This window comes from Polyodon spathula, chromosome 18 (genome assembly GCF_017654505.1).
Source record: "Polyodon spathula isolate WHYD16114869_AA chromosome 18, ASM1765450v1, whole genome shotgun sequence".
Lineage (NCBI taxonomy): Eukaryota > Metazoa > Chordata > Actinopteri > Acipenseriformes > Polyodontidae > Polyodon > Polyodon spathula.
This window is the reverse complement of record NC_054551.1, coordinates 19,626,651-19,647,798: the sequence shown is the minus strand read 5'-3', so window position 1 is coordinate 19,647,798 and position 21,148 is coordinate 19,626,651. Positions and strand designations below refer to the sequence as shown.

Below are 21,148 nucleotides of genomic sequence, written 5' to 3'. Positions count from 1 at the left end.
GTCTTTGGTTGGATAGTCCCTAATGGTTATATATTTCAACATACATGGTAATTTTACACAAGGTCTGTTAATACAGGGATTTCTGTAATAAAATTGACACTCCAGTACCTAATAGGGAGAAAATATTCATGAATTTCAAGACTGGAATGTTTGACCTAGATATTTTGGTCACGGTTCAATTTTGTATCTCCAGGAATTTATAGTGGGGGAAAACAAAGATTAAATATAACCTTTAATCTGCCCGCTACTGTATATGCTAACAGTAAAACAAAGGTTTTTTTTTTTAATTTATAAACTTGGCCTTCACATTTACAGCTGGGTTTGGATTGATATGGATATTGTTTCTTCAGTTTCAGGGTACAATAATGTTCAGGACTTCCATTCATAATCAGAATTTTGATCTCAGAAGTAAAATGAATGTCACTGGGAGATGAATGATGCATCTGAAAGTGGAATGTCATTATAAAACCAGTGTATTGACCCGAGGATATCTCAGCAGGAGCATTATCAAGACACAGCATTACTAAACGTGGATAACAATGGATTAAGAAGCACATTACACAAGGTCCTAATATATTAGCACACTGAAGCAGATGTGGTACAGTGGTGTATTCCTGGATTACCAGTCTGTATTGTCCCTCTTGGTCAAAATGTGAACAAAAACTGGTGCAATCCTTCAAATCCCATCTTGGCAGCCCCATGTGCTATCATTACCTTTAGTACAGAACTGCTGTTGCGTCACTAATTTGCCACTGAAGATTAATGGGTATACCCCACCTTGTCTCCAATTAAAAAAAAAATACCATTGTAGCTGCTCCTTTGTTACCATTAGTCTTAATGCAGAGCTATTGTAGTGCCACTCCCTTGCTTCTGAAGGTTAAGAAATATGGCCCATGTACCAGAACGCCTCAAATAGAGTGTAGGAGTTTCTCTGTAATAAAATATACAGCAATAAAACAATGAGGTGGCTACTTTTTTTAATTTTTCTTCATTCACTCTCACATACGCTTCCAAACTGTACTATGGCTGTCTCAATTTTATAAATGGAGAGAATCAGCTTTTCTCTCTAGTTTCTTATGGATCAATCACTGCAACTTGAATAGAATGTTCAGGTGACCAAGCTCAGTCTGGTCAAAATTGACATTTTGATTAAGTTTTGCCAGTTTAGAACTAAGCACGTCGAACCAAATTACTCTTGGATCCTGAATGTATCTTTTTTCACATTGAAACATATTAATCTAGGACTGCAGGGGGCAGTCCAGGGTGGCTCTTAAGACCTTTATAGAGCCCAAACCCCAGACATATCATGTTAACCTCGACTGTGATATATAACACATGGTGCAGTTAGCTGTTAGTTAGTTGCCTGTAAATAAAAGATTTAGTAGGTGCCCAACTAATTACCTGTATCCAGGTGACTCTAACTGCCACCAATCATCGTTAGATGATTATTAAAATGACTGATTTAGATGTACTAAAAATAAATTATGTATTACCATTTACCTTTAGGAACTATAAGAAAGTGAACTGTGTTTTCAGTTTTATGAAACTGTTATAATGTGTTGTTAGTTTTTTCATATCATCTACACTGTCTGTTTGCAAAACCTGACAGGGGGGTTCAATGGCACCTTGTCCTCACTTGACGAGGAATGGTGAGTGCTACAATACAATACAGGTAATGCATTTAATTACCTTGTCTTTTCCCTGCCAAGGAAATACAAGAGCAAATAACTATTAAATGATATTGATTTTTTTTTTTTTTTATGAAAGCTTCTAATCGGGAGAATAAAATATGACTCCACATCCATAACCCAAAGCCCAGTACCATGTTCCTATCTTACAGTCTTGTTATAAGACCAAATTAATCTAATACAAGCCTTCTATGGTGTGATAATAAAATCATAACCCCCCCCCCCCCAATATAAAATAAGTGTGATATATTATACAGTGTGTGCTCTGTCTGAGACCTGTGATTTACATTTAGCACCAGTCATGTTATTAAATTTACATTTATCCCAAAGTGAAGCAAACAAATTGCGAGCACTGTATAATTTTATATAAACATGATCTCAAATCTAATCCAATTATATTTTATGACTGTGAACTCCATAATGCATATCAGTGGGTCTTGTATATTAGAAACACCGCTCAGTTTCTGGGCTGCAGTAGAATGTAAATTATTAGACAGTGAAATGATTATGTTAGTGCATAGATGCAGTGCATGTTTTTGGATGGTAGTAGAGCACGGGGCCAAGACTAATTTGTTACATTTAGATGAACAGAAATGTATTTATTTGTTCTGCCAGGGTCCAGTGAAAAGGGGGCTTTTACTTATCTTTTGGGATGTTTAGCCAGTTTAGAATTCTGCACATAAAACCGTCATTGCTGTTATTCTTCATTGAGTCTGATGGAAGTTCTTTCCCAGTCTGGGGTATTTACAAAATAAATAAATAAAAAGCTAGTTTCACTGTCCTTAGTTCTTGTGCACTGTATACTGACTGGTCAAATGCGTTCAATACTATACTACTGTACTTAAGCTGCTACTCAAATTCTGAAATTTTCAAATAGAAGTGGATACACGTGTAAGTGTGTATGTGTACACAAGAGTAAAATACGTGTTTTAGAAAGAAAAAAAAAAGCCACTGCCTGGGACACAAATATTCAGTTCTATTAAATCAGATCTTTCTACCTCTGAACGCACAGAAAAAGACGATTTAGTCTACACACATTCAAAGCACGGTTATGTTTTTTTCTTTTTTTTTTCCTTTTAGTTTCGTAAAACGCCTGAATGAAGCAAAACTACAACACCCAGAATCCCTTTTGTCAAATAGCTTATTGTCGATTGGCTGATGCTAGCGAACTGGTAGGGAACTCTGCACGTGAGTCTAGTTCTGGGAGGAAGCAATTCCCAGAATCTACACTAATCAGAAAAAGGTAAGTGTGCATTTTTGTTTAAAAAAAAAAATAAAAATAAAAACTGTTTAATTTGTGTTTTTAATAAGTCACTTGTGTGTGCAAAATAGACGTGTTACTACTGTCGTTTTGTAAATTAATGTGTAAAGCAATGTACTGTGTCACATTATGGACTTGCCCATGCTTATATATTTGCAATAGAATAAGACGATGACAGTATTACATTAATACATTTCGATCTTTTCATATTGTGGTGCAAGTACTTTTACAGTTACTTGCTACCATTTTTTTAATATGCAGTTTTGTTTAATAATACAGAAGGGAGAGATTAACATGTAAACGTATGTATTGTTAAAAAACATTTTTAACAGTGTACAACTGTTTCTTTCTCATGTTTAGCGTGTTGCCGATTCTAAAAATAAACATGTTCGATTGACTTTCTTGGAAAGGGTTTGCCAACAGGCAGTTCCAGTAGGCGAGAGAATTTCAGTTCTGGAGATTTTTTTTTTTTTTTCTTGTGTATTGTTAGTGGGTGATACAGTAAAGTAACCCTATGCTGGCACTGAATTGATTATAGCCTATTGATGTGGCCTATTTATATTGATATTCCTGAATGCACTATTCTGTTTTTTGTTTGTTTGTTCTGTTTTTCTCGAAGACAGTTTTAATTTTGAATGATCAAAAACAGAACGTTTAATTGCAGAAACAAGTGATCTTGTGAAGCGCATACCACACAGGGTTCATATATTTTCAATGACTTATAGTTCACTAACTGTTTTTAATGCTGACTGACAAGCACACAGTACTTACTGTCTGCACTACACTATCCAATAAAACGGCTGTGAACAATAACAAAACACGGGGACCAAATCAATTGATCAGTCAACTTAAGTTAACAATGTTCAACATTCCACACGACTTGAGATGTAATTACGATTTCCGAAAGTTTGTCAGAGAAAACGATGCCCCTTCTGATAAACCACTCCTTCATGTAATTATCAGTAATTAATTACGGTAGTAGTCAGGCAATGGCTTTTACAATGTTTGTTTTGGGTAAATTTGATGCATAATATAAAGACACAAAAGAAATACCATTTTGCAGTGGCTTATTATAATGTGCCCCGAACAATCAAACACACAGTAAAAAGCGAGCAGTACAACGTAATACCAAATTCAGTGGAAGACTAACATTGACCTTTCTACTATATGAGCATAAAACCATTTTTTTCACATTGCCAGGCATGTATTTAGCATAGCACGGTGGCAGTGCTTTAAATAAATCAATTACATAACTGTTACAGTTTGAATGTGTAAAGCGTAACTAATTACATGTTTATATTTAATTTAAGAGTGAAAACGACTAAAACATGTAATCATAACGTGTGTTGTATTCCCAGCTGCCTAATACATAGTGTTATTTACTGTGTTGACGTCGTTTGTCATGATGCAAGATGTCAGCTTGTCACATTAAAAGCTGCATAGATTGATCATTGAAGGGGGGTTCGGTAGAATTTCATTGAAAACACAAAACAGATGCTAAATAGAATGTAATAAAATATGTTCTTCATATTTCATTTCATTCAACAGAATGAAAATTCGGTTTTAGAACGCTGTGTACATACACTATTAAGGACTTCGTTTTTTAGGAAGTAATTAAAAAATGACTTAATTTCCCTTTCCCATTAGTATTGATTCTGGTGAGTAGCAAAGCTGGCAATGATTTATTTTTAAAGGACGTTTTTTAAATATGCTCTCTATGTACTGTACAATGTGTCTGTCTGAACAGAGTAGTGATTCATGCACATTTGGTTATTGTGAATGTCATGAATGTTGGTTGCCATGGAAAAAGAAGACTGTAACCATCCAATGCAATCCTGTTTCCTATAGTGCTTGAATACTGATGAATAACACTGATTAGCCAATACCACAATATTGACCAAACATTGTAAAACCATATTGTTAAAACCTCATTTTATTTTACTTTGTACTGTACATTATGAGGAATTGTACTGCAGTGTCAATAAAGCAAAACATGTACTTTGTACCAGAAGAGAACATGTCACCTGAGAAATTAAATAATAGCTACACGTTTTATTATTATCAGGGTTAATATTGTGTTTATTAAGCAGTGATGTTTTACACACTTTTTTTTAAATTAAGTCTATTAAATGAAGTCTGCTGTTTGTTTGTTCCTCTGTGCGCCCTGTTAGCAGGCAATCCTTGCTGACAAGTTTTTTCACAGTTCTTTACTCAAACGATGGGCTCAGGCTTCTTCCCTCATGAAACCTGCTTTCCACAGTGTCACTACTATTCAATTTGGCATGACCCTGTAGCTAGCACGCGTCTTCCTCCGAAAGAAAACAAAAATTTAAAAAAGCATTTGTTATTCTTTTGTTTTTTTGTTTGTTTTTTTTACAATTGTGTATGCTACAGTATGTGCTTCACTGAGTAGCTAGCAGCTTGCTAGAGGTAGGGAGTTTGTTTCTTTACAGATAAAACTACATTGGAATGCAAACGAACTGGGCAGTCAGGGGTTATTTGAATAATATTTCCAAACACTAGCCACTCTTAATTGGAACCCTGCAGGTGTTTCCCCAAGGGGTGACCCACTTACATTCAATAGCAATACAGTGAAATGAGGTCCTCCTAAAAAAAAAAAACAGGGCGAGGGTATTAAGATCCACCACTGTATTACACCAGCCCCCAGATCTGCATAATAAGGCAGAACACACTGAATACTCTGGAAGACTAAACAGTCAACAGGAAATACTTCTGCAAATATAAACGTGACTGTGGTACACATGAGCACATCAGGGACACAGAATAGTTCCTTTCTTTGATCAATTACAGTTTAATGCTGAGTTGCAAATACCCAGTATATGGGCTGCTGAGAAAGATGTATTGAGCTTTAAGAAAAAGCAGCTTCCCTGCACTCGCGTTCGTACTGTAGAGCTCTGCTGAGAGTAAAAACCATTGGGGGATATCAGATTCAAACTGATGAAGACAACCAGGCAATATACTTACTGTATGTCAGGATTTAATGCCAGCATTTTTTTCTTCATAAAACAGGATGCTATCTGTGCTTTGTTTCAAGGTGATTGATGGCATCTGGAATGTGGGGGGATACCTGAAGAGAAACAGCTCTCAGAACTATGCTTCTAGTGCAAAGCACAGGCAGCGATGAAGCCCTGAGACTGAAGGCATCAAATGAGAAATTGTTTACAGACATTAAGGAAATTGGTAAGGAAACAAACGTTCAGCTGAAAAAAACAAACAACATATTCTAGTTATAATAAAATGGTAGCTAGATTAATGGGTAGAAAGACAGTGTTTTGTGTGTGGGTGTGTGTGTGTTTTATTTGTACTCCCCCAATTAAAAGTTAATTTAAAAAGCTGTTTTTTGATTGGAAGTGCAACACAATCGTCTTGTAAATGAACACCTTTTTAATGCGCACGGCACCCCTAGATAGAGATGATAGTAGGGGTTCATTTGGACGTTGTTTCAGTATCCCATCATGCATTAATCTGTAGTGTTTCACAATGAACATGGTCAGGAATTATGACTTGCAATTCTGTTGCTCCAAAGTCGAGTTATTACCATTTTTCTCTGATTTTGCGTTTACTTGTCTTTGAGCTTACCGGACGATTCCTAAGTGCTGGGACTAGCACCTCATTCCATTCAAATCATGTGTCAATGTAACCTTTCTACTCTGTTGACCACACCTACTCTCTGTCTATGCATAGGTACAGTGTGTGGGGTTAGCAAAAGTGACTTTTACAATGGCTAGGATTGTCCTATTCATTTCAATGGGCTATGTGATGTCATAGCTGTGGCACTGTCCTGCGATAGTTTTCTTTCAACCGTATTTTTTGTCAGTTGTTTTTCATTATAAATGACCTCATAATAATCGCAATGTGGCACTCCAGGGTGCTTGTCATTATGGGATATTGACAGTTCTTGGATTGGTTGAAGACATAAGAACATGAAAAGGCCATTCTGCCCTTCAAGGCTCCTGTCTTGTAAGCACACCATTCTCATTTAAAAGCACAGACTCTTTTCTTAAATGTTCTCGTACATTTGTAAAGAAGGGCTTCCTACCTTCCGTTCTAAACTTACTTTTACTTGACTTTGCCTTGTCCCTCACAATGCACTTGATGCATGGCGATGTCACACACCCTGTTGTGTTGTATTCCTTAATTGTCAAATGATTTGAATGAAATGAGGAAGACAAGCTCGAAGCCAGGTAAAGGCAGATTTAGAGAAAGGTGACATGACATTGAAGCTGCTTATTCTTTATCATTGTACATAACAAATGACTGTGTATCAAAAAAACGATACAGGGAGATATAGGCGGTTTATCACACCCTGACAATATCTACCGTGTTTGATCTTCAGGACAGATTTAATTAGATTATTTTCCTTTAAAAAATAGCTTGCCGTTTTTATGTCATCAGTTTTGAGTGTTATGTGCATGTACAACTGGATGCTGTAGGCTTACAAGGGGAGAATGCTGAATGATATATGCAGTGTAACAGGCTTATTGAAGTGGACGCATTTGTACACCCTAGCAGTGAGCTGTGTTTTACAGCTATGCTGTCATTTTTTAGGGTCTATCGTAATGGTTCAAGCATGCTTAGAAGTAGTCTGTTTGTCAGTTTCTTTTGTTTCTTGTTCTTAAAAGCTCCACTTCTAAGGCGTTTTCATCTTTGAAAGAAACCATTTAATCTCTTTAAATGTACAGAACATATATTTTTTTAATTGTGGTACTTAAGTAAGCACAGTGTTGAAAATGTTTGATTATCTGAACACCTCTATAATCCAAACTGTTCTCTGGTAAAATGCTGTGTGCTGCCAACAGCCCTAGTTCAGGTGTTTACTGTACTTTACAGCATACGTTTAAATTAAGTTATTTCAGTTTTCTACTTTAGGCAGTATCTTATCATATTATTGCAACAAAACAATTTTACAAACACCATCTGGTCCCAGTTAGGTCAGATAATATAGAGAACAAAATGTGTTTTTTGATAATAAATATATCAGTTTCGTTTTTCTCTGCCATGTTTGAGCTGGCATCACTTAGTAGATAAATGTTGTACCTAACAGCCTGGTGAGTTGTCCTATACTTATATGGCAGTATGAAGATGCCCTCTGAGCTTTAGGATGTATGTAACAATGGCCTAAAAAAATCATGGACCAGTGGTATTCAGAATTCACCTTGCCTTGGGCTTGTGGCTCTTACTGTAACTGTTGCAGTGGTCAGTTACATATATAGTAGCAGGTGATGCTTGCTGATTCAGTTATTAATTACACAGTGTAAAACCTGATGAAAAAATATATATGTTTGCATTGACATAACATTGAATCGATACAGTTTATGATAGCGTTGGTCCTTTCCTTGATTTTAATCCTGCAACTACCCCAGCACAGCATTAACTGCCAGTAAAGGACCTTCTGTGAGTCATTAACACTTAAGTAGTGCTGCCTTTATGTTTCAGTGATGGATCGTGATTCAGTTGCATAGTCAGGTGTAGCCTGTAGTAATTGCCGTGTTTTTAAGAGGAATTAACATCTGCTTGCTTATCCGTTTCATGTCTTACCCCTCTGATTTTATTTGTGAGAAGGCTCACTAGTTTGTATTCTTAAACGTATCTCCAGACCTACACAACAGAACCTGTGTATTTTCATTTCTGTGGTTTCTCTTATTTTTAAAATTGCCCTTCTCATTCAGTTGTGTTTTATTTAATGTGACAAGGATGTTCCCCCGCAGCCTAGAGCTTATGTATTTGCATGTAGCTACGAAGACCGTACAAAAATAAAATGAACAGTGGGGGCAAGAGGATTGAAGGAGGACAGTGATGGGAGTTATGATATATATATATATATATATATATATATATATATATATATATATATATATATATATATATATATATAGATATATATATATATATGTATGTGTATGTATATGTATATATATATAACAAATGTCCTATTCTTATGCATGCTATATAGTATTTAAAAACCTGTGCATTTTCTGAAGAACAGGTTGTATTACTTACAGAAGTATAGCAGATTGTGTATAGAAAAGCTGTCTGATATTTAAAATAGAAACAGCCGTTTTTATTGTGAATAATGTCATTATCTGTATAACCTTTTTGTTATCAGTGGTTGTTTTTTCGACTCCTCTAGATTTACACAGTTTACTAAAAGCTCCATAACATAACCATTCGTTTTTTTTTTGGGTTTAACTGGTATTTTCTCTTATGGGGCTTGGAAAACATTAACTGTCAATCGTAAAACATAGAAATAAATGTTTAAAGATGAAAACCTTTATATGTATCTCAGGATACACACAGTACAAATGCAACCATCCTGTGTAGTGTATTGTCTTCTTTGTAATGAGGCATAGTGAACACAGCACAGCTCTCAATTAGAGTGCAACCTGGAACAACACCTACTTCAGATCATGAAGGAGATGGAGAAAAAGCAACCTGTTGCTTAGAGAACACACATCCTGTTTTTTTTTTTTTTTTTTTTCCCTCCTTGAAGACATAACACGCGTTCTCATAAACATGCTGTCTCTTTAAAAAGTCAGCCATGAAAACAGAAGGCAGTTGGTGCAGGCAATGTGTGGTTTGTGATGTCAGTTTGGCAGCAATCCAAGCTGTTTTTTTTTAGTTTTCACTGTAAAATTCTGCCTCCTTATTGAATTCCTGTAGCACTGTACTGTATGCCTCAAGCAAAATATTGGAACTTTTCTGTGTTCCCACTAAAGAGACCGTCCAAATATCCTGTTTTAAATCCATCTAGGTAGGTCTTTACTTGCATATTGTACACCAACACGTGAATGCAATGCAGTGCCTGTGGCAGAATTATGCAGGTTTTCTCAGTAATTAAAATGTAGGCTTTTACAATTGACAGTCACAAATAGCACAGAAGAGACTGTCTTGTTATTTCTTGTAGTTTAAAACAAAGAGAATACCAAACCATTTACTGAACCATCAGAGAAGTTAACAATGTAACTTACAAAAAAGTGATCTCACATGCACAATTTTAACTTCCTTGTTGTGAGGAGTCTCTGTGTGCATCTCATCTGCTCTGCAATACCTAGAAATCAGCTGTGTTCTTTTAGAAAATGTGTAGTATTTGCAAATGGTTGTTAGCATGTTTACAGTGTAGGAAATGCAACTGTCTCATAGGCTGTTTTATTTGTTAGCTTCAGAATGACTCAGGATGTTCAGGTTTCTGTTTATTGCATTTTGTCGTCCCCCCAAAACCACCTAGCAGTCCAGGTTTTGAGGTGTTTTACTGTTTGAAATAGTTACAAGCTGTTCCAAAATGAAATCCCTGTACATCCTTAATGTCTCATGTTCTGTTTTTGTTAGCTGGAATGGATAATAAGGGGAACGGTTCAGCGGACACCAAAAAGTAAGTACGTGAAATGTAGATGTTGGTTAATTGTATCATAACATGGATGTATCTGAATGTAATGTTTCAATTAGAATGTTGGTAAACATTGTTTTGTTGCATGTTGAATACGATAAAGTGGTTTTGCTAAATGAGACGTTTTTCAATGGCATAAAATGTCTGTTTTTTTTTTGTTTTTTTAAAGCATAAAGGTCAATTTCACCCATTCTCTGCTTGAATTGAAAAATAATGATAAAAAAACGTAAATTCTTTCTAAAGTAAACGTCAATATTAATAGTTGATTTAGCAAAAAAATAAAAATCGAATAGTAGCAGGCCTAGCTGTCACATACTGTAATTTATCTGAATAACATTGTACAGAATGCTTCAAAACAATAACCTTATTTAGTGCTGTGCTTATTAAAAAAATAAATGAATATAAAATACAAATTTCAGATTAAAAGCTTTAATGTGTGACTCTTTTATCTCTAATGTTTAAAATTACCATAAGGTGAATTGTGCCTTTTCCCAATTTTAACCAGAGATGAAATCAGTAAAGGAAGGGCATGTGAAACAGCAAGCCATAAAAACCCACAAAGGACACATACATGTATGCACATAAATACAGCTGAAAAAAAGCTATCACAGTGTGGTACAGCACACAATCAGTTTACTCTTGAGCACAGTCCAACCTGACACCACAGCTCTAATATGGCTGTATACACTAGGGTTCCACCAGGCCAGAATGAACTGTAGTTATCTGTCTCTTGGAATGACTGTTTAGGAAAGGTTTGCAACACAATCACAAAACAACCTTCTTTAACCTCTTCAGCACCTATACGGGTTGGACAGCAAAGTAGAAAAACCTGCCATAACACTGTCAGTCGGGCTACCAGCCTGACGAGTCACCAGAGCAATCAAATTGTTCTGAAGAATGGCCATTCCTCAAGGTTTTAGTTTTCCCTGAAGGATAGTTTGGGATGGAGGTGTGGAGCACTAAAGCCTATAGAGGGAGTCATTGTGTTCTTCCAGGAACTTCAGTAAATGTTGCAGTGTTTTATACAGAAGCACAAGGCATCCATCTGAGGGTGTCAGCTTGTCTTACCTGCTATGACTGAAACAGACTTGTAACAGGGAGTTGCAGCTTTTAGATTATAGAATACATACTTAAGTCCCCGAGTGGCTCACCTCGTAAGAGTCATACAGCGCAGGTTTGCGTCCTGGCTGTGTGGAGTTGGTGGTCTTCGCCCGGGATTCCGAAGGGACCGTTGCATTGGCTCTGGTGCTCCCGTGGTTTAGGGAGGCAAAAATGTCAGGGACTGCTTGGACGTTCCAAATTGGGGAGAACATCGGGGGTTCAGTAATTGGGCAAACGTAAAAATTTAAAAAGAATACGTGCTTAATTACTTATTTATCAGCAGTATGATGGACAGCCCATTTGAACACAAGTCTGTGCTACGCATCACAGTGCCTGTAGAAAGTCTACAACCCCCTTCAAAATTTTCACCTTTTGTTGCCTTATAGTCTGGAATTAAAATGCATTAAATCTGTTTTGTTTTTTCATTTATCTACATATCCTACCCCACAACTTCCAAGTGAAAAAAACTATTCTAGAAATTTGTAGAAAATAAATTAAAAAAATAAAAACTGAAATAGCTTGGTTGGATAAGTGTCCAACCCCCTTGTAATAGCAATTCTAAATTAGCTCAGGTGTAACCAATCGCCTGCAAAATTACTCACCAAGTGGCCTCCGCCTGTGTTAAATTGTAGTGAGTCAAATGATTTCATGATAAATTCAGTAGTTCCTGTAGGTTCCCTCTGCTGGGTAGTGCATTTCAAAGCAAACACTCAACCATGAGCACCAAGGCGCTTTCAAAAGAACTGTGGGAAAAAGTTGTTGAAAGGCACAGATCAAGGGATGGGTATAAAAAAAATATCAAAGGCCTTGAATATCCCTTGGAGCACGGTCAAGACGATTATTAAGAAGTGGAAGGTGTATGGCACCACCAAGACCATGCCTAGATCAGACCGTCCCTCCAAACTGGATGATCGAGGAAGAAGGAGACTGATCAGAGAGGCTAACAAGAGGCCAATGGCAACTTTGTAAGAGCTACAGGCTTTTATGGCCAAGACTGGTCAAAGTGTGCATGTGACAACAATATCCCAAGCACTCCACAAATCTGGCCTGTATGGTAGGATGGCAAGAAGGAAGCCATTACTCAAAAAAGCCCACCTTGAATCCTGTTTGAAGAAGGCAAAAAACACTCAGGAGATTCTGTAGCCATGTGGCAAAATGTTTTGTGGTATGACGAAACTAAAATATCATTTTTAGCCTAAATGCAAAGTGTTATGTTTGGCGCAAACACAACACAGTGAATCACCCAAAGAACACCATCCCTACTGTGAAGCATGGTGGTGGCAGAATCATGTTATGGGGATGATTCTCATCGGCAAGGACTGGGGCACTTGTCAGGATAGAAGGGAAAATGAATGGAGCAAAGTACAGAGAAGTCTGTGAGGAAAACCTGCTGCCCTCTTCAAGAAAGCCGAAACTGGGACGGAAGTTCACCTTTCAGCATGAGAGCGACCCAGCCAAAAGCTACACTGGAGTGGCTAAGGAACAAAAAGGTAAATGTCCTTGAGTGGCCCAGTCAGAGTTCCGACCTAAACCCACTCGAAAATTTATGACATTACTTGAAGATGGTGTGTAGATAAGTGGAAAAAAATGTCATTTAAATGCATGAAACTCTGAGGCACTGACACAACAAAATGTGAAAAAAGTTCAAGGGGGTGTAGACTTTCTATAGGCACTATATATATATATATATATATATATATATATATATATATATATATATATATATATATATATATATATATATATAGTGCCTACGTGCCTATATGTCGAGCTCTTTTTTAATTAAGCTGGTGACGTTTAAGAGAATTCTAGTCTTAAAAGGGTCAGCCATTCAGGTTTGGCAGTGTCAAGTTGTATTCCAACACAGTGCACACCTTCATCTACTGATTAGGGGATCACCTGAACCAAATCATATTTAACAAGGAAAAGTATAAAAACCATGCCTGTGGTCATCACTACCCTCTTGCAATAGGACCAGCTGAATGGCAAAACAGTGCTAGTAGTACCTCAAAAGTAATTGGAATCAAAAAATAACTATTGACCATGCCCAAAGAGTTGAAAAGGAAAGTTTTGAGTGAGGAAAAGAAGGGTTCAATTCTGGCTTTACTGGCAGAGGGATACAGTGAGCGTCGGGTTGCGTCCATCCTTAAAATTTCAAAGACGGCGGTTCATAAGAACAAGGTCAAGCAGCACACATTGGGGACAACAAAGCTACAGACCGGCAGAGGGTGAAAACGACTCTCTACTGACCGAGATGACCGCCAACTCATTCGAATGTCACTCAGCAACCATAGGATGACATCAAGTGACCTACAAAAAGAATGGCAAACGGCAGCTGGGGTGAAGTGCACGGCGAGGACGGTTCAAAACAGGCTCCTAGGGGCAGGGCGTGCAAAGCTAGAAAAAAGCCCTTCATCAATGAGAAGCAAAGAAGAGCCAGGCTGAGGTTTGCAAAAGACCATAAGGATTGGACCGTAGAGGACTGGAGTAAGGTCATCTTCTCTGATGAGTCCAATTTTCAGCTTTGCCCAACACCTGGTCGTCTAATGATTAGATGGAGACCTGGAGAGGCCTACAAGCCACAGTGTCTCGCACCCACTGTGAAATGTGGTGGAGGATCGGTGATGATCTGGGGGTGCTTCAGCATGGCTGGAATCGGGCAGATTTGGCTTTGTGAAGGACACATGAATCAAGCCAAGTACAAGGTTGTCCTGGAAGAAAATTTGCTTCCTTCTGCTCTGACAATGTTCCCCAACTCTGAGGATTGTTTTTTCCAGCAGGACAATGCTCCATGCCACACAACCAGGTCAATCATGGTGTGGATGGAGGACCACCAGATCAAGACCCTGTCATGGCCAGCCCAAACTCCAGACCTGAACCCCATTGAAAACCTCTGGAATGTGATCAAGAGGAAGATGGATGGTCACAAGCCATCAAACAAAGCAGGAGTGGCATAAAGTCAACATCAATGTGAAAGACTGATGGAGAGCATGCCAAGACGCATGAAAGCTGTGATTGAAAATCAGGGTTATTCCACCAAATATTGATTTCTGAACTATTCCTAAGTTAAAACATTAGTATTGTGTTGTTTCAAAATGAATTTGAACTTATTTTCTTTGCATTATTCGAGGTCTGAAAACACTGCATCTTTTTTGTTATTTTGAACAGTTGTCATTTTCTGCAAATAAATGCTCTAAATGACAATATTTTTATTTTGAATTTGGGAGAAATGTTGTCAGTAGTTTATAGAATAAAACAAAAATGTTCAATTATCCAAACACATACCTATAAATAGTAAAACCAGAGAAACTGATAATTTTGCAGTGGTCTTTAATTTTTTCCAGAGCTGTGTGTGTGTGTGTGTGTATATATATATATATATATATATATATATATATATATATATATATATATATATATATATATATATATAATGTGTGTGTGTATTTTGGTCCAGCTCCTGTCTTAAACAGTAAGTGATATGCCAGCACTTAGTTAATGCTACACAAAATTACAAGTTTCTTATTGCAGAAAAGTATACTGTGCATCAGTTTAAAATGTAGCCACTGTTTTTCACAGCATACTAGATGGAATTTAGAACCACTATTCAGAGATGTCTTTAATTACCAATACCATATTATATCTGATCCTAGTCACTTGTGGAGTATTCTGGGATGTCAGGTCTAATTGGCCAGTTAGCAAAGGAGAATTCCACTGTGACTTACTGTTGTGCATCAAACAAGTGCATCAGGACATTTCTAGCATTTGAAGGGTTTCATTATAGCTTGCTTTGTGATTTGAAATTAGCCTTTCAGTCATTTTAGGTCTGGGGGGAAGATAGTTGTATTGTGCATATTCTTGGCTATGGGAATACAGTACGTAGTAATGTACTGAATGTCATACATGCATTATTAGATTTATTTACTGCTTATTTTGTTGCAACATGATGTTGCCTGAGCAAGATTTGAACCAAGGCCTCCAGAAGGCCTCCAGATATTTTACCATCGATCCACTGCCCAAATTAGAATGTCCAATCATTGTTTCTTCTCCGGAAGGTTCAGTGGTCCCCCGATCCTGCGACCAAGACAGCTTCTCTTTTACACCCAGGAACTCGAGAATGGAGGTCAGTGAGCTACCGACCTCTGGAGGACAAAGGCCAGCCCTACAGGTGTCTGTTCTAAGCTCACTGGGCGCCTGACCAGCAGGGTTTATTGTAGCGCAGTAATGAGAAGCAGTCCCTGACGGTTTTGCCTCCCTAACCCACAGGAGCGCCAGAGCCAGTGCGACGCTCCCTTCAGGATCCCTAGCGAAGACTGCTGACTCCTCACAGCCAGGACGCGAACCTGCACTGTATGACTCGCCCTGCACACCACGCGGCTGTGCTTTTACCAGGTGAGCCACTCGGGAACCCCAGAGGCTAGAAAATGTATCCACTGCACCACATAGCCTCTCCCTGCACTATTAACCCACTGCTGTCTGTATTCTGTTTCAGCCCTGTTGAGAATGGACAGCTCCCTGACCCAGCGCACTGGGCAGTGTCAGATGTTGTTAATTATTTTAAAGCAGCGGGATTCGATGAGCAAGCCTGTGCTTTTCAGGACCAGGTAATTTCTTTTTGACATCTCTACCTCTAATTGCTTGCTAGTCTTTGAAACAATAAGAGGCTGGATAATAAAAGTGTAATAGCTTCAATATGACCTGGAGTCAAAAAGAAAAGGAATTTGTGAGCATAACTGCATATTTTACAAGCCTGCATTAAATGGGAATTGATTATGTCTTGTACTCTACAGAGGGTGGTGATAATGAAGTACAGGAACGTAACAAATAACAGGGTTATATTGGACTAGCTTGGGGCGTGAAAATTAAAACTGTATGTCGGTCAGTGGCAGTAGCCAGTGCAGATTTTGAATTTACTGAGGGTTTTTTAGTCGGCAGGGAGGCAGTCTGGAGCACACCAGCAAACTAATAGCAGCACATTTTCCACTGTAAATGCATGCGTGCAGGTATAGAAAAATGCAAGCATTCAGCAAACGAATAAATGCAGAATGACTGTAGGGTGAGGCAGTTGTTACCCTCTCTCACCCTTTATGGCAGAAAAACACTTTTAGGGTAAAACTGGCCAAACATTTGTCAACTTAACTTAGTATTTTGATTGGGAGTTTTGAAGTTCTAGGAAAAATAAAGAATGAAATGCAACCAGCCCCCACTTATAGTAAGTGTCCTGAATGTCAAAAAAAACATCTCTTTTTCTAATAGAGTCCATACATTTTTTTTTTTTAACAGTCTACCCTGAAAAACACGAATAAACTGGAGAGTGCGAGAGAGAGAAGAGAAATTAGTAATACAGAACTTTAATTGTTCTGTTTAGAAAATATGGTGGAAGATACTTATTCTTTATAGCACTGATAAAAATATATATTCACAGTATATAAATTACAAAAGACCAGGACATTGGTAAAAATAGACAGAGACGCCACCATGTTTTATCCCCAAAGCAATAAAAAGCTATGTATTTGCTAGAGATGAAAGAGTGAATCAATTATCGATCGTCATGATCGACTAAACCTTCCTCTACTTGTATTGTTTATGATTAGGAATGGCAGAATCTAATGAAAAATGTTAATGTCTTCTTGCTTTTTAATAATACAGAATAGATTATATCACAGTTTTTAATTGGTTGCTTATTTCACTTAGTAATTTGCATTTGAGTAAGTCATTTATAACACATGGCTAATTTATTATACTGCAAAATGGTTTATAGAAGTATTGATTTGTGAAGGTAAAATTAAGGTTTTAGAATGTTTTGTTTGTCACACAGATATTTCATCTCTTTAATTAGATTTCCATATTTATTTTCAAAGTGATTCAGATTACCATTTTTTGGAGTGTCTTAACATGCGTACTGTAGTCCAGTGGTGCACAACTCAGGTCATGGAGGGCCAGAGTCCCTCCTGGTTTTTTGTTCTAACCATACCCTAAATTAGTTAATTAGAGCAGTTAAGCTTCTAATAAGGTCTGATACAGTACATTAGGGTGCAGTTGGAATAAAAGCCTGCAGAGACACCGACCCTCCAGGACCGAGTTGTGCACCACTGCTGTAGTCCCTGAAAATATCATGTCTAACTGAGCTCAACCTTGCATGCTTTTCAGGGTTCTCTTGAGTAATCTTTGGCTCCTGAAGCTAGTCTCTCAAAATTCAAAGCATGGACCATATTTTTTCTGTACTCGTACATCATCATGCTTGCTTGCCTTGCATGAGTCCTAGGCGAGAAGTCTGAGTTCCGGTCTTGTTGCTTCATGTTGCTGCTGAATCTAACATTGCTCACCCCCAAGTTATTCCAAATGAATCTATCATATCCAAGTGTATTCTAGGTATGAATTGTTTCTTATCGTTGGATTGTTCCTCCGCAGTTTGGTAATTCTGCTATGACATGTTATCAGTAATTTACATTTTTATTACACATCACACAAAAGTGGAGTTTCTTTGCATCTCATGTAGAATCGCATGCTGCCTCTTACCTCAACGGAAATCCATCTGTGTCCGATTCACCTGCTTTGCCTTCTTTGTCTGCTTTGCTGTTCAGATGCCATTGGCAGACCCAGTTAACTTGAGTGTTTTCCCTTTAGTAATTCCATTTGACCTTAGAACCTCCTCTCAAAATCATCACTACACTCTGGTGGAACAGTATTCACTTGGCTTCCTAAGGACCAACCCCCCCCCCCCCCCCCCCTTGGCATTCTGTGTGGATCCCCACCCCATAAATCCATAGTAACATGCCATTCGGTTCACCTTACCATCACTCCCTCTAGTTTTATGATGGTGCATACTGGTAGCATGAGCATTAAAAATTAACCACTGATGTCAAAGTATTTAGTGTCACATTTGAAATAGTCCTAATCCTGGCACCTAACAACAGTGTTCATTAAACGAATCTCCGGTCTGGGGGAAATTTCTAATTTGTCAGGCCTGCTTAGACTTCTGTGTGTTCTGCATGTTCTGAATTTACTCTTTTTCTTCCAGGAGATAGATGGCAAATCTCTGCTGCTCATGACAAGAAATGATGTCTTGACCGGACTCTCAATCAAGCTCGGGCCAGCGCTGAAGATGTATGAATACCACGTGAAGCCACTACAAACACAGCACCTGAAGAAAAACGCCTGGTAGCGCTCCAACGTTCAGCGCTGATTACAGGCAGCATTGTATCCCAGGATACCGTCATCATGGGAAAGACAATCAGTAGACAACCAGGTAGACTTTTTGAAATTGAACATGAAATTTGAACATAAGCGTGAGTCTTGAACTACATCTTACTCAATTTTACTTGAATTACAAGAAAAACACCTGATTTATGTTCATGGTATTTCTCCATACATTGTTATTCAGGATACTGGCAAGGAATGAATAATGAAAATAACCACTGTAGGTTCTATGTTAATGCATATTAAAGAATTGTGCATTAATGTTTTTTTATTTGCAAAAAAAGGTGGTTTTGATGTCAAATGGATGGGGAAAATGTATGCCCATTATTGGATTTTTTTTGACCAAAGTGGGTTTTTAGCTGGCGACAAAATGTTACGTAATGGAAGAGCCTACATATTTTTAAAAGTAATTGGATTGTTTATGTAGCATACAAGCAATGTTCACATTCTGTATATCCAAAAAAATAAAAGTAATGTGTTCAGTAACCCTTTTTGGGGTTCCTGAATTCAAATCAGACTTATATATTAGGTATTTTTTCAAATTGTTTATTAAAAAAAAAAAAAAAAAAAAAAGTTTATATGAAATAAAAAAAAAAAAATGCTGCCAACCTGCTTTTAATAATTCATCGTTGGGGATTTTGCATTTAAAGTACATTTTCAGGCACACTCCATTGTCTGTGTAATTTGGTATTTTTGTGTGGAATAGAAATGAATTGTAAAAACATTGTACATAGCCCAATGTAAGGGATGAAAATAAAATACAGGGAGTGGGATCTTATTCCCACCTAAGTGGTTTAATATTTCTGTAATATTGTGTTTACTAAAAGTGGTGCTTTCTTTGCCTACCAGAATACATCATTCATTCAAAGCGGTATAGTTTTCATAACCTGTTTTCCCTTAGACCTGAGTGGCTCTGCTTTAATGGAGGCCTGGGGTTTGATGTTTTAATACTGCAGGTAACTAAATGGTGCTGATTCTGACTAACATCAGATTTCTTACTACGCGCAAGCCTTATCAGGGCTTGAAACCCTTTTAGTCTATCAGTGTGCGCTTTTGTCATCATAGGTGATGTACTGTAACCTGAAAGGTTAATAGCAAATCGCATTAATAATTAGTTGTTATAACACCAGATGGTCTTTTCTGAATGAGATGTCTCATATTAAAGAAGCAGGGAAGGTGTACTGTGAATGTAATTGTTGTTCCTTTTTTTCTTCCTTGTAAACCCAGTGTACTGTTGAAATGTTGTGCTGCACCAATTACAGCGTCACCTGTGCTCTTTAACTTTGGCACCCTCAGTGGCAATATATGACTCTGTATGAATGGTGCAATGGTAGTACAATGTATGAGCCATTGGTAAAACAGTGCCACTGTGGTTGACATACCAATGCTATGAACCAACACATAATCCACTGCAGTACCATATCTGTACCAGTGACCTGCGGTATCAGGAGCACTGTACCATTTGTTGCACTGTGCTGCCATTGTTTGTAGTGGTCAGTCTAATATACTTGTATTATATTGGCAGCTCAAAGGGATTTATTGTAATTATCAGCACATCGGATATTGGGATTGCAGTTATAAGGCATTGCAAGCCTCACAATATAAGAACTATATCAATTGGCTGTAATGGTTCTGGGATTTGCAATTATTTTGTTACAGCACCTTTTCCTCTGTATATATAACTGCACAGACGGCAGTGAGATTGCTATAAAGCTGTATACTGTATATAGGCACTGCATTGCCTCTGCATATTAGGATGTGTTGCCTACAATCTGCCTGCCCAGCATTCACTATAGACAGGTACTCATTATTATTCAAGACAAGAAGGGGGTTTGCAGTTCAGATGGAAAACACAGGAGTGTTCCTTTGGGTTGATATGTTAATTGCTCGAGCCAACACTATCTAAAGCGAGAGTCCAAGCCTTTGTAGTTGCTTAGTAATACTGAGATACCTGACAGCTTTATTAAAGCTGAGTGCAGTACCGTCAAGTTTTCCTTTGATGGCTTTTTTAAAAGTATTTAACATTTTAATTTATCTGAATTGTTCTGATAATCATCAACCAGAAATAATAATAGAAAAAGAATAATAAAGTGCTCAGTCACACTAACTAAAAAGGGAAAATAGCAGGGCTAATTAAGAACCCCCTTGTTTTTTTGAAACTGGTGTATGTAAAGAAATCAGAATGGTAATGTGTATACTTAGTGTGTATTTTGTGATGGTGATGAGTTTTGTTCCCATGTGTAGTATGCGATTAAGTTCAAGTTTTGTTACATAGTCTCAATTGTGTTAATATTACATACGGTTACATGATATGCTTTACTGCATTTATTTTTTTTGTGTGACGTAAAGTACAGAGTACAACTTTCAGAACTGCACAAATCTACTTGCCTAACACCCAGTGCTTACAAAACTGGTAAACTGTTTGAGGTAAAATATGTTTTTAACTGCAGACTCAGGTGAAACTTTCAGTATCACTGACAGGATAACCTCCTT

At 37.6% G+C, this 21,148-nt stretch overlaps 1 protein-coding gene across 2 annotated transcripts; it reads left to right on the top strand.

Moving 5' to 3' along the window:
• The first annotated feature begins 1,619 nt into the window (after positions 1-1,619).
• On the top strand, positions 1,620-20,862 carry LOC121331103 (sterile alpha motif domain-containing protein 13-like). Of its 2 annotated transcripts, XM_041278280.1 has the most exons (6): positions 1,622-2,931; positions 6,005-6,150; positions 10,297-10,339; positions 15,722-15,847; positions 15,948-16,059; positions 18,477-20,862. In XM_041278280.1, the coding sequence occupies exons 2-6, from the start codon at positions 6,063-6,065 to the stop codon at positions 18,618-18,620; spliced, it is 513 nt and encodes a 170-aa protein (XP_041134214.1). In that variant the 5' UTR covers positions 1,622-2,931; positions 6,005-6,062; the 3' UTR covers positions 18,621-20,862. The 2 variants fall into 2 exon arrangements, with proteins under 2 accessions (XP_041134215.1, XP_041134214.1); XM_041278281.1 differs by lacking the exon at positions 15,722-15,847 and having other exon boundaries at positions 1,620-2,931.
• The last annotated feature ends 286 nt before the right edge of the window (positions 20,863-21,148 follow it).